The 14,860-nt window shown below is 41.3% G+C and overlaps 1 protein-coding gene across 2 annotated transcripts; it reads right to left on the reverse strand.

Annotated features, from left to right (window-relative positions):
• Positions 1–441: 441 nt before the first annotated feature.
• RAB33B (RAB33B, member RAS oncogene family) lies at positions 442–13,512 on the reverse strand (the record flags this gene model as incomplete). 2 transcript variants are annotated; one of them, XR_014618409.1, is made up of 3 exons in its annotated part: positions 442–580; positions 7,069–8,739; positions 13,276–13,512. XR_014618409.1 is itself a non-coding variant. In XM_084286745.1 (2 exons), the coding sequence occupies 2 exons, from the start codon at positions 13,510–13,512 to the stop codon at positions 8,296–8,298; spliced, it is 681 nt and encodes a 226-aa protein (XP_084142871.1). In that variant the 3' UTR covers positions 6,819–8,295. The 2 variants fall into 2 exon arrangements, 1 of the variants encoding a protein (XP_084142871.1); XM_084286745.1 differs by lacking the exon at positions 442–580 and having other exon boundaries at positions 6,819–8,739.
• Between the last annotated feature and the right edge of the window lie 1,348 nt (positions 13,513–14,860).

The following is a 14,860-nucleotide window of genomic DNA, read 5'->3' on the forward strand; positions in this document are numbered from 1 at the left end:
CAGTCGTGATGATGTACTTTTTTCCTTGACGTTACTTAATAATACAAATATTCAGGCAGAAACAGAACCAAAGGTTTCAGACCGACGTGGAACACCCTGGGCACAGTTTGCCGGCAATGTGCAGGTTGAGGCTCACAGTTTGCCAGCTCCACTGCTGTTTGTCCTCCCCTGCCACGAGGACAGCTGCCAGAGTTCAGGGTCGTGGCAGTGGAAAGGAGTCACCACAGCGGACACAAAGATGTTTCCACTGGGCTGGCAAAAAACAGTGAGAAGCCAAAGGACAAAAATCACAGCACTGCATGAGCCATATACCTCTCAGTTCTACCATAGAGCACCTGAAAATGCAAGTCAGACTTCACTACAGGTAGGGAAATGACTCCAGGAATACATATTACTTGTTTCTTAGAGAAAAACGTCTGATACATTTACTACACAAGGGTACTAGTTTACAGCAAAACAATTATCTGGCTCGATAAATCGAAGTTTTCTTACCAAAGCCTTTGCTTGGTCTCAGTGGCTCTATTGAAGCAGTTTCTTGCATGAATCTCCTTGGCTCATTGCGTCCTTCTTTTCTGTTAACCTGTAATACATGCAGATGTAATGGTAGCCACTAGCCAAATGAAGACTTCCAAAGAGAGCTTTTAAAGAGCCAGGAAAACACAGAAGTAGTAGTGATCAAAATAAAGTGATACGCTGAAAACAGAATGAGGCATTGGCCTGCACTTGAAAGGAGGGAGGTTTGATCGTCTTTGCTTTTAAAGACAACAGAAAACCAGGTAATACTACCAGAGCACAGCATACTCTTTTTGGACTCAGTCCATATGGTTTACTGTAGTGATTTCTTCTCCAGTACAAGCAGTGTGTAAGTACGGGGAAAAGTCCTTAGTCTTAATTCTTACGTGAGCAGGGCAAGCCTATGAAATCAAACACCATTTCCTACTCTTCCTTAACAGTTTTCTGGAAAAAAAGCAACTGCTTTGTCCTGCACCGCTTCAGGTAAATCTGGTTGATTGAAACACACACCAAATCTACACAGTTTCACTTGCATTTCGTGGCGTCCCTTTATGAATTGTTGCAGTGTCTTTTTTTTTTTTTTTTAATTACAGCTTGGATACTTCCAGAAATGTGTGTCTTTTCAATGGACGTGACATTAATAGTTAGTATTAATTAAAAACAAACAAACAAACAAAACATACTGAAGTTCTTATTAAATATATCATATACCATATGTCATATATCATATTTCATACTTATATTCTGATCCACTACATCCTTTTAAATACACTGGTCACACTTTTTAATCACTCAGTTGCTGTATCTGTGGGGTTTAGCCTCAAACAATATGACCCATCAGCTCGCATGCACCAGGCATTGCCTCTCGGCTGTTCCTTCCCCTGGTTTTTCAGCTCCACGCCCACAAAAAGCCCACGCCCTCTAATATATGCTATTGTCATATATAAAAATCACAGACATAGATGTTTAATATCACAGAAACTCTGGAAACTAGCTTTAGACGCTGCTGCAGTCTGAGGAAAGCACAGCCATTGCAAGGCATACATGCCAATCACAAGGGCTGCCAGCGCTGTGCTTTTTCACAGCAGCATCGCAGTGACTCAAATATCAGCTCGGCATTGAAGTTAGTACTTCATGGTAGCGATGCGGATGAATAATCATACACAGGAACTCAAAACCCCTCTGATTAGCAAATGCTCTTTTAATGCGCAGCTGAATCGTTAGCTGCTGAAGCCAGGAGTCCTTTATTGCTTCCAACTTCTGAGTGGGTTAAAAATATCTTGAAGTAAATGGAAAAGTTGTTGCACACATTTTAGGGCACGTTTAACCTTATTCCTCATTGTGTGCCCTTCCTGGAATAAGCAAACCAACTGAGAATTACAGGCAAGAACAGCAACACCTAACCCCCTCTGGATTAGTTGTTTTTTTTTTCCTACATGGGTGTGTGGGGTTGACCAGGCTTTTACAGACGTCAGACCACCCCTCCACCTCTCCGCAGCAGCCTGAAGCACAGCCTGGCAGATAGGCAAGGGACAGTGCTAAAAGCTCAGTTACTTGCTTTAAAACAGGACCTAAGGTGAAGGTGCTGTATAGTAAGGTGGATTATGATGGGTAGATAAGAGAGAGAGGCTCCTTGAGCTCTTCAGTATTGTTAAATACAGTTGTTTTTCCTCAGTTCTCTGGAATCAAGTAAATACCTGAAGATTCTGTTGGTTTTAGTGTGTGTATTTATTTATTTTGTAAGCAGACTGTTTTCAAAATCCATCTACTTATGGAAACAGAGAACATGAGACCCAAATGCACCCTACCGGTTTCAAAATAAGATGCAAACAGACAGGAATCTAAAAGATACTCCCCACTTTATTACTTTTTTTTTTTTTTTTTTTTTTTTTTTTTAAGATTGATCATTTATTTCAAAGCCAATCTTTATAATTAATTTAGGGAAAGAGAAATGAGGCTGCTTCTTTTGAATGTTTGCGATTGGCAATACAAGCTTTCATGCAGCTGATGTAACGTAAGCTGCAAGTTGTGCCACCTGCATCAAAACAAATAAAAACGTTGCTGGAGGCGAGCACAGCACTCTTGGTAAATTCTGAGCTACTGGCAGGCTGACCTGCTATCGCTGCCATGGCTAGGGGCACTGCACAGGTGTCCTAATGGAGCCCAGCCCAAACCTGGAATGTCTCTGCTGTTACCACGACACAAAGAGTATGTATGGGTGCTACCAGAGAGACCTGCTTACCCTAAGACTCCAGTTGACATTCTTGCTGTCAAGCTCCAAGTTGCAACAGCCTGTCTCTGGTCAATGATTGTCACTGTACCTCTGTCAGATTACATCAATTCTGGGTTGTTTTCCAGGGGTGAGAAGAATAGAATGGAAGCAAAGCGGATAACAGGTTTCTTTAAATGAGCAGTGATACTGCTGGGAAATTTGCTTTTCATTAATTTTAAATTATAAGTTTTCTACAATTCAAAATTCTCCTTAACCAGAGGCGATTTAACACAGACAGAAAATAATACATGTGGATAATAGCTGCACTGAACACAATTATTGACTTCAGTTACTGCATTCAGTCCCTGCATCTCCAGCTGCTTTTACATGCCTTTCTTTGGGCTGTGGGAGTATCTTCCTAAACTACAAGGAGCTGCATTAAGAAACGCACGTCAGCCTCTTTGATTCTGATTTTGCAGCTGACTGGATGCACAGATCTCAGAGAATCCCAAGCCGTCACTGGAAAGCAGCAGCCTTTCCCTATCAATGTCGCTTCACAGGCCTCACTGATGACTTCATTCAGCCGTATGAATAAGGTCTTCCTTTGGACTTGCAGTGTGAACCAAAACAACAACAACAAAACAAACAATCAAAAGAACAACAACAAAAAAAAAATCAATAAAACCCACTCCCTTTTCTCATTCTCCAGAGTTTTTTTGTGAGTACAGCATGAAGAAATGACACGCAGGCACTTGTTCTCCTTACAGGTCTATCTTCAAAAGACTTCAGTGTTAACTATGATCCAGACCGGAATGAGCATTTAAGTTTTCCTGCAGTAATGTCAATTTCTTATGTTATATACAAGTCTAAGATTACATAGCTGTTGGGTGTTGATTTTCATACAAAACCGGACTGCCATTTTCTCGTGGAAGTGAAAATATTCACCAAGAAGGGACTGGCTCTATCTAAGTTCTTTTATGGACTCCCATATTAACCATGTCAATCAAAATTAGATGTTAATTAATTTTTAGATTGTGAAGGCATGCCAGAGATGAAATAAAGTGAAAGACAATAGCTCATTGCATGTTCTCAACTTCTCTCACTACAGCTGGAAAATTGTCTTTTTAATTATTGCTTTATAAAGCTGGGAAAAATGGCAAAGCTCATTGGGCTTACATGACAAAGTTTTGGTAGCAGGGGACTGCAGGGGTACGGAGCCATGTTGGCGCAGTGCTTGAAGAGCTGCTGCCTGTGGGCAGCCCCCACAGGCTCAATTTGGGAAGGATGGCATCCCCTGGGAGGGACCCCGTGTGGAGCAGGGGCAGAGAGTGACCGTGAAGGAGTGGCAGAGATAAAGAGTTAGGGACTGACCGCAGCCCCCATTCCCTGTTCTTCTGTGCCGTTCGGAGAGGAAGGAGAAGAAGGTGGATAAGGGGAAGGTGTTTATATTTTTTATTATCATTTATAATTTTTTTTTTTTTTAACTGCTCTAGCTCGTTAGTAGCTAGACTAGGTACTATATTCTATTAATCTCCCCATGCTGAGTCAGTGTTGCCCATGACGATAATTGTTGAGTGATCTTCCTGTCCTTATCACAACCCTTGAGCCCTTTTCCATGCATTTTCTCCCCCATTCCCTTTGAGGAGGGGGAGTGAGAGAGCAGTTGTGGTGGAGCTCAGCTGCCCAGCTGGGTAAAACCACCACACAAGGGTGGAGCTATTTCAGCTTTCACATGCTTTGATGGATGTGTACTTTAGACCCTTTATGGGATCAGCTTTTTTTCTTTTTTGATAGGTGGAGATTACAGTACACATAAAAAAGCACCATGTATTTTGATGCTTCTTGGCCATAGCTTCACAATGAAGTAAAGGAGAAATGGAAACACCAAGAAAACTCAAATGTGCAGCAAGTAAGCATATGTATGAATACTAAGACACATTTAAAGTTTGCATGTCAGCCTTCTGCCTTCCTAATTTGAAGGTAGCTTTCTTCCCAAGTAGTGTAATGGAATATAGTACCAATCTAAGATGAGGATTCACCATTGAATCACATTTGGTGGTTTGTCTACCAAGGTCCTTTCTGGTCATTCCGTTGCTCCACAAGCATAGAGCAAATATGTTCAATAAATACATTTTTTAAAAGTCATTCAGTAGAATTTAGTCTTATCAGTGATAACTGCAATCATATTTAAAGATGCAAAACATCTCCAAAATATGTTCTAGCTTTTTGTTTTAAATAGACTTTTTATTAAGTATGGAAATAGAATAAGTTCATAGATAGAGCATAGATAGTGAAATAGTACAAGATAACACTAAAAATGTTTGGAAATTCTTATGTATCTGGGTGAACAGGCTACGATATTTACCAAGAAGCCCACTTAATATCAATTGGAATTGAAACCTTGCTCTGTGTGTGTGTCTGCATACATCTATGGAAGCCTGCAAGACTATTTTTTGAGAGAACTCAGCTGTATCTGAAATTAAGAGCATTTTTTTCCATTCAGAAAGCTAAGACTATGAGAAATGAGGTAAGCCTATGAGAAATGACAAAGACTCCGTAAGGGTCTTGATGTATATTGAGGGGCCAGTAATTGCCAGTTTTCTAGAACTTCAGATAAGTCCAGAACACACTCTGAAGCATCATGCAGGTGTTTCAGATGCTCCGAAACAACTCTTGAGACCTTGCAAGAGAGGAGTGACAGTAGTCCAAGTACTGTGACAGTCTTTCACAAAATTGTCAGCCACACATACAAAAAACTAAGAACCCTTTTACCTCCCTTGCTTATCACAGTTTATTGTGGATTTTACTGTAAGAATTGGTATCATAATTCCTAGAACAATTACTGAAAAGAAGTGATAACAGTTTGTGGCAAAGCCAGTTTATTAGGTTTCTGGGATTGTGTCTTACCCTCCCCAACACATACAAAATAACCCAACTTTACAATTTGGTAAGGTGAAAATATGTATACAAAGTAGTCGGTACTTTTGACATTGATTCTGTGGGCAGAACATTACTACTGAAAGCCAGGAAGCACACTGAATCCTGAATCAATGACCACATTACCTTTATGGCAGAACCGTTAAAACATGCTATGTGCTGAAGACAAGATTACATAGTTAAAACATTTTCTTTACACAATTTTAATGACATGAGGGCTCTTATTTACAGGTTGCGAATAACTCAAAGCTTAACAGATTTGCAGATGTCTGATATCAAATTTAACATTAACACTGTACCTACATAATTTCCTTACCTCAGCTCCCAACCTGACTGACTGACTGACTTTGGAATTCTTCATTCTGTTTTTTATTAGAAAAAAAAAAAAAAAAGTTTGCTGGCATACTTAGTACTATACAAATAGTTAAGATTGATACTTTTGAGAAAAATGAGTAAGAATGTGAGTGAAAAATAAATTGTCCAAGAGGACTGTAAACCATGTTTATTTATAATATTATACACATAAATGTAAGATCGATCCTTTTCTAAAAAAAGAAAAATATTAAGGAAACTCATGTTAAAAAGCTGATTGTTTCTGAAAGGAATGTAAATCAAATTCTAGTCATAAAAGGTTCAGAGTGAATACAAAAATTCCCTTTAACAACTGTTGCATAAACAAAATTACTGTTTTGCATAAACAAAATTACTGTTAGTTGTAGCAGCTTTATATGGAAAAAATATTATATTTTGTTTAGATTATTTTTAAGCATCCTAAACATATTAGGCCAAATTTAATGCTATTTCTATGTGTGAAGAAAAAAAAAGTCAATGCATTTTTCCCTTTATCAATAAAACACTTGCAATAGGATTTAGACCTCAGTAATTTTAATAGTTCAAAAGTTAGCTTGCTTCAGTATTTTGTTTCTAATAATCATTCGGATGGTGACTTCTAAACTGGGGCTTATATTTAGCTTCCAGTACACTGCAAATCAAAAATCTTCGTTTTTACTTAAATTCCTTTAAAAATTAAGTCAGAAAATATTGTTTGATCGTGGCATACAAAGTCACAGACTGAATTCTATGGATTATACTTCACATTATGTAGCTGTGTGCGACCTAGCACCATTTTTGCTATGAAACTTGACCTTCACAGAAAAGAACTGAATGAAATGGCTGCAATTATGAGAACACAGAAGAAAATGGGTCTAGAAGAGCAATTACTAACTCACATTAGTAATGCCACGGATGCCCAACTTACAGCCATGACATGAGCAAGTTTTAGCCAAAAATCTGTAACAGATTTGGCAGACTTTCTCTATATTTCAAAATCTAATTTATTTTGCATTGATATGTATTTAAAGTAAAACCCATATTCCCTACTCTTTAAATGGATGATACTGTCTTACCATTATGCAAGCAAATCGACCTTCAGTTACGGAAGCTGGTAGTTCCTTTGCACAGAAGCCTTCACATATTCTAGCACAGAACAATACAGATTATTAGACTATGGTGGCCTTGACATTTTCAATAAATAAGGCACAACTTTGTACATCAAAATGGGCATGAGAAGTAACATTCTGTCCTAAACATTTTCATCCTTAAAATATGTTATCAAGTTGGTTTGTCTAATGTTGTTTTTCTTAAGACAGTTGAAAAGCATCAACACTAGCATCCTCTGAAACATGTATCTTTGCAAACCGTTACACTTCTGGCAACCTCACTCCATTTCTTAGTTTCTTAAGTGTTTTCAGTTACACTGGGACACAACTCAAACACAGCATCCTTAGAAGTCAGTCCTCACTGAATATTGAAGTTTTGGTAAGGCCAGAGAGGCTGTGGGTAGTTCTAGTCCCAGATTTTCCCCCATATCCTGTGCTAAAGGACTTTTTGTATGAAGGAATGCATAGTTTAGTCTCACAAGTTATTTATGAAAAATTAATGGACTTTTAAGTTATCAGTTAATCGTCTAGAGGTAGGGACAAGTTTGTCAATTCTCTTACCACTGCCATGAAGAAACAGACAAAGTTTACAATGGAATGACATGCCATGAAAGCCAGCAGTTTGCACTTACACTGAAGCCCAGACTTTATCTGACAGTCCTGTTGCTTGTTTATTTTTTATATAAGTAGGTATTTGCTTATCAGCTTGCTAGCAGTCATCAAATATCCCTTCAGACATTAAAAATCTCCCCATCTCCCCACTCACTGACCTGAAAAAATCAGGCTATCCGGCTGTCCCAAAACACTTTTCCTCCTACATTATTCCAATGCAAGTAGCAACCAGAAGTGTTAGTAAACTGTCTTACTATATATAGCTTTACCACAAGTGACAAAAACGATCTCAGGCAGCAAGAGCTCAAGAAGAATTGCTTTGTCAATACTTCACTTGAAAGTTTACATTCCTGTATATTTATAGTGAAACTTCAGTAATTCAGAAAGTACAACTACAAAGTGCAAGAAAATGAGACGGGCACATCTACACCAGAAAAAAAACAAAACAACAACAACAAAAAAAACACAGTAAAGTGCCAAAAAGATTTCCTATAATTGCTACCAAACCCTGGATCTGTGTCAAGATCATAATTTTGGAGCATTTGCAAACAAGACAAGGTGAGAGCTAATAAATAGCGAGATTTAACACCAGCAGGTCATGGCAGGTTTTGGTTCAGGCTTTATATGTATTTGATCGCGATCTGGGGGTTGACTAAGCATTAATGGCTTGTGACTTTTAAGCTTGTGAGCCAGCGTCATAAATATGGCCTCCACATGGTCATTGTCATTGGGGTTTTTGGCAGAGGTTTCAAATAACGGCATACTGTGAGTATCAGCAAACTTCTGGGCCAAGTCCGTAGGTACCTGAATAGCACTTCTCAGGTCACATTTATTTCCAACAAGAATCCGTGGTATATCGTTGGCAAGGAGGTGTTGTTTGCATTCTTCTATCCATGATGGCAGACTGTGAAAACTGGCAATGTTTGTCATATCATACACAAACACAACAGCGTGTACGTTCCTGTAATAGTGCTGCACCATGCTCTTTCTGAAGCGCTCCTGGCCTGCCGTATCCCATAGCTGGATCTGAAAATAGAAGGAGAACAAGAGAAAAAAATGTTTTATTACTTTTGCTAGAAAATAACACCTATTACCCATAGCTAGGAAAGTCACGCAATTACAGGAAAACACTCTTCAGAATTAATCATACTGAAAAGTTTGTGCTGAAAAAACTATTGCTTTTATGCAATTTCAGAAATTGTTCCTTCCAAACCTGCCTGCTCACAATTGAAGCTACAAAGAAATTAAGATGCAGCTTGAACGCAAGTACAAATTTCTGAAGGTTTATTGAAGCAGGTATTTTGTAAGATTTTTACAAAAACAAATACTGAAATCTTGTCAGTTATGCTTTTCTTTGACAAAACAAAATACTTCACAGCATAACTCTCAGCTGACATGATTTTTTATTGCCAAAAATAATGTCATCTTCCCGAAAGCGTTGTTCTTATCATGAAGTTAACTGTGTATTGTGGTAGACTCATGAGAAGTAGGAATAAATCAAATCATGCATGAACAACGAAAACAAAATAAACAGGACAAAGAAGTCTGTTCCATAGTCTATTAGACTTAAACTCTCCTATGAATCTCAAACTTATTTAATACATAAGCTAGGTCCATACTGTGCTTTGTAGCGTAAACCATGCATAAGGAAAAAAAAAAAAAGCACAAAACTTCTGTTTATTATGATACTGCTGTTTCCAAGTTATGCACTATTCTATCCTAAACAGACTGAACTCGTATTTTTTCAAAACCTATTCAGTCAGTGTTACAGACAAAAACCATTAATAAATAAGTGAAATGCTCTCAAACACTACTGAGATCTATTCCTAAAACTATCACAGAAAGGTATTGCCAATATTTTCCCTTGATGAAAACTCCTGTGCACACAGTTCTGCATTCCTTTGATCCAGATGTTTCAGTAAAACTTGCTCAGAAATTCTAAGTGTCTTGAAAGTTGCTTTCTTTACAGTTTTTACTACTGACTTTAACATAAAAAATGGAAACGAGGTGCTAGAGAAACCTGCTAATGGCAAGAAGCTAAGATGTATCCCTGACAGACAGGTGAGTTACAGTACCATATAGAAAAATAATCTGGAATAGTAGGATTAGGGTGAAATTGAACAGGAAGAGATGCAAAACCTTGATAACACAGACTAATGATGAAGACTTCTCCTGAAAGTGCAGGATTCATCCGTTTGGAAACGACTAAAATGGATGATGATCCACATACACGAGTCAATCACAGGATGTTATGAATCACTAGTGTGAAGGAAAAATAGTAAGTGGTATTTCAGGATGGTGTGACTTCTTCTGCAATATTATGTGCAACCCTGGTCACCCAAGCTCAAGAAAAACCTCAGACCAGAGCTGGTGGAAATGGTAGTTACTGGTTTGATCAGGGGAACAGAAACTTTACATGAAAACGATAGAACAGCTTGGACTCTGTAGTCTAGTCCAGTTATTTGCAGCTTCTAAACAACAGACTTATAAGATCCATGTACCGCTTCTAAAAGCGTCGTTAAGATTATGAAGAAAAGCAAGGCAAGGCACCCTAGCCTCTGACTGAAGACAGTGGTAGTCAGCTGCAAGTCACCTCATCCTAGAGCAAATACCTCCTTTTTGCCAACTCTTTTGTGCTCTGAACACAGCTGACTGCATCTCTGTGGCAGCCTAGAGATGTAAAGGCAGCCTAGAGAACTAGATTAAATATGGGCACCTATATTTATACCTATGGGTAAGACTCATTCACCTACCCAGCTGAGAAATAAATCTAGTTCCATGCACTAACAGAATATTATCAAGTCAGGAGATTCATGGGAAGAAAAAAAAAATCATTAATTTGGGCTATGACAAATTAAAGAGAAAAAAAAAAATCACAGGCTGAGTTGTTGCTTATAGTCAGACAACAAAAAGGTGAGGAATCACTCTATATAGTCTCCCAGAACGGTATATCAAATCTAATGTAAAGAGGCAGTTTGTTTTCAGAAGCAGCTGCAGACGCTGAGGTTATGCTTCTCTCCCCACCTCACTCAGAGAGCAGAAGTCAGTCACGCTTCGGTCAAGCACAGATCCACAAGCTTATTGTCAGCCTTGGGTAGAGAAGAGGAAATTAAATTAAAGCTTTACATATCTTTCAAGTTAAGCTGAAGCAACAGCTCCTCCTAAATGTTATTTTCATGCAGCTTTCAAACTTGAAATGTGTCATCTCAAATAATACTTTCCCAACACTGAAGGTTTTACACTTCAGAAGTTTCTTTGTTCCTCTCACCAGGTGAACTTGAGCAGACCATCCCATTTCTGACACCCTCTCCCCCCAGAAAAAATATTTGCTCTACTGAAAAACACTGGGAAGGATCACTGTTAGAGACGTGCACTGATGAATTAACATTAAGATTATTGTTTCATGATTATTTAAATACCATCCATCATCAAGGAGGCACAGTTATTATAACAGCCCTTTAAAACATGGGCTTTGAAAATCTGGTTTAACAGCTTAATTCAACTAATAACAACTGAGGACAGAACCACTTTGTCACACTCCCTAGGAAAGACAAATGGTACTTAAATATATCAACCCAGCTACCACCTCCCACCTTCTGACTCCTTTTTGTGGATCCAAGAAAGATTGTTTTCTGCGCAAGGACTCCCTTAGCGTGCATGGCTTATAAATGCTGGTAAAAACACTACTGCCCTTTAATAAAAACAAAATGATAAACTATGCCTCCTTTAAAAGATGGAAGAAAAATGCCAACAGCTCAGAAGAGCAGAACACGATGTTTGGACTTTCTTCTTTGAATTTCATCTGCATCCTTTGCTCCTTTAATGTAGGTCAGTAAAGAGTGACATCATTGTTTTCTTCGATTCTCAGTGTGTAGGTCATTTTAGGCAGAGGGAAATCTAGAATGCAGTGTTGAAAATTTTATTCTATTCCTCACATCTAGGCATAGCTGTTTCAAATGAAGCTGTGAGCCTACTGTATAAGCTACACACGAATACACTCGTCCCTATGCCTTGAATTCTAAAAAACTGTGTGGGAGACCCCCGGCGAGAAGAACTGTGCTTGTATTACTGCCAATGACACAGCGTTTTTCCAGCTGCAAGGGAAACGCTCTCTGTACTGTAGCAGCACAAGAATGACCATCCAGCTGGCTGGGGGAAGGGAGAAGAGGGAATGAGAAGAAACCAATTAATACTCTCTTTCAAAACACGAGGAAAAATTCCCCTGCTCTGAGGGCCTGGCCCTTCAGGGCACAACCAGAACAGCAGCCATTCGGCTCATCTCACCTCCTCTCTTTCCTGGTTCAACAGGCATTGCTGGGGAGATGCTATGAGAAAGAAAGGTAAAGACGAGCAAGAAGAGGTGGCAAAGAATAAAAATTGGTGTGTGCTCAATGACATGTAGCACCCTCCCAGCAGTTACAGCCCTGGCTGTAATGATGAAGTTTGTTTATTTTAAAGCTAAAACTAAACTTCCAGGGAAACTAGGAGTCTGAAAAGCATCTTCTCCTCAAGAACACTGCAAAAACCACCTCCCACAACCTATGTAACAAAATGGCACAATAACCAATGTGAAGCATCTTGGAGCTGTGAATCATTTTATTTAGTTATTTATTTATTTATTTAAATTCCCTGCAGAATTGTGGGCACAGTCCAGAGGTGGTAAAAATGCCAGGCAAGAAGATGGTGCTGACAGGAAGGTGTCCCTCATGAGGTTCCCTTCTGCTCTGGAGAGCAACAGAGCAGAGAGTACAGAATATCAGTTAGAAGCCAAAGAAGTGTTATTCAATGGTTTTATAAGGGCAAAGAGTAACAGACTCTTACTGGTGCTTCTTTTTTAATTAAAAAGGACATAGGGTAAAAAAAAAAAAAAAAGGGGGAAGACAGGCAAATGGACAAATGGAAGAAATGGCAAGCGCGGGGGACAAATGGATAGCCTCCCCCTCTCCAACATCTGTAAGCAGTGAGTAAACAAGGCAAAACTATAGCTTTCAGCTGCCCGTCAGCTGTAATCCCAAAGCCTGGTGATAACATATGCAGAAGTACAATTCCATGACTACTGCTACTCTTTTTTTCCACGCATCTGCTAAACTTTGATCACAGAAGCAAACTATCGTACAGAAAGGAATTTTGCTTAAAGGATGTTACTGCTAGCAGCCAAGCTGCGCTGGTAAGCAACCAGTGGTTCCATCTGCAAATAGCTGCTAGGATCACAAGGAGTGCTTACGCATCCCTCTGGCAAGCTAGGTATGTTTCATATACTTTTAAAATATGTTTTAAAGCGCAAAGAAGGTGAAAGAGCATTCATCTCCTCCCCAGATTTTCTCTACATTTAGATCTGTACGAAGAAACTTCGGCTAACCCTGTAATCAGCGCAGAACACCCATGAAACGTGAGCCACGCACCCGGCCTGTCACCGTCCAGCCCCGCACCGCATGCAGCAATCCACCAGAACCCTACAAAACCCAGCTGCCACACGGCAGCTCCCTGCTGAGCAACGCTCGGCTTCTCGGCGGGATGCCACTGACTATTTTCAGCAGAGCCGCCGCATCTTTGCGCTGCTACCTTGATGCGCTCGCCGTCGATGGTGACGGCCCGCTCGCGGAAGTCCACGCCGATGGTGGCCTCGGTGCGCTGCGGGAAGCGGCCGGCGCAGAAGCGGTAGGTGAGGCACGTCTTGCCCACGTTGGAGTCGCCGATGACGATGATCTTGAAGATGCGGGAGCGCGCCGGGGGCAGGCTGCTGCTGCCCGGCAGGCTCAGCTCCAGCGACGACTCCAGCTCGGCCGCCGCCGCCATCATCGCCGCCGTGTCCCCCCCGCTCCCCTCCCCTCAACGCCTCCAACCGCCGCCAACCGGCCGGTAACGGCCGCCGCCGGCCGGCAGCGAGCGGCTGCGCCCCGCCACGTCACCGCCCCGCCCCGCCCCGCCGCGCCTCTCGCGAGAGCCCGGCGCTGAGCGGCGGCCGTTGGGGGGCGCGGCGCTGCCTGAGGTGGCGGGCGGGAATGGGGGGGGGGACGGGGGGACGCGGCACGGGTCGTGCCCGAAACAGAATCACAGAATCGCAGAATTTCTAGGTTGGAAGAGACCTCAAGATCACCGAGTCCAACCTCTGACCTAACGCTAGCAGTCCCCACTAAACCATATCCCTAAGCTCTACATCTAAACGTCTTTTGAAGACCTCCAGGGATGGTGACTCCACCACTTCCCTGGGCAGCCTGTTCCAATGCCTAACAACCCTTTCGGTAAACAAGTTCCTCCTAACATCTAACCTAAAACTCCCCTGGCACAACTTTAGCCCGTCCCCCCTCGTCCTGTCACCAGGCACGTGGGAGAACAGACCAACCCCCACCTCGCTACAGCCTCCTTTAAGGTACCTGAAATAGTCAAGAGGAAGGCGAGTAAAGGGGTAGCCGAGGCGGATGAGTGTCAGTGCCCAGCTCAGTGTGGTATAAAACAACCCAGAGTGCATCAAAACCCTGTGCGTGGAGAAAGTTGCTGCTTAGCGCAGTCGGCATCAGCCCTGCGGGGAGTCCTTGTTATTCCTGTGGACCACCCCAATACAAAGTAGTTGAGAGGTGCCTCAGCCCTGCAGCACTCCCCTGGGATAAGGTGGCTTCGTTTATTCAGCCAAACCATTCATTCCATCAAAAAAAAAAAAAAAAAAAGAGGAGTACTTCTGGTGGAAAATTACGACTTGTGGAAGATGAGGAGACTGTGCCACCCTTGCATTCCCGTGACCCTCTGACACTAGTTGCTCCATCTTGCAGCAAGAATGTAAAATGACTGAGGAAAGGGAGCAGCAGTAAGGGTGTCTCCACAGCCTAATGGCTACAGAGCAGAGGGTTCCTAATTCTAGCGGGAGATGCTCTGATCCAGGCTTTGGCTAGCACGCTAAAAGGAGATTTTAAACAGCTGCTCGGCAGGGTCTGCCAGCAGCTCGTTTAACCAAGTTTGATCTGGGTTACGCCAAATTGAGCTATAATTAGATCTGAGCCCTCAAACGGCTTTCAAACATCATTTACTTCAGTAACTAAGACTGTCAGTGGCAGAATCCACACACCACCTAGTGGCTGAAGGCATCCTTAGTTAAGAGGTTTTTGTGCTCTGCTAATTTTGCAGACACCCCCAGCGCCCTGCCTGTGACTTT

The sequence above is a fragment of the Netta rufina genome, assembly GCF_964035555.1.
Source record: "Netta rufina genome assembly, chromosome: 4".
Taxonomy (NCBI): domain Eukaryota; kingdom Metazoa; phylum Chordata; class Aves; order Anseriformes; family Anatidae; genus Netta; species Netta rufina.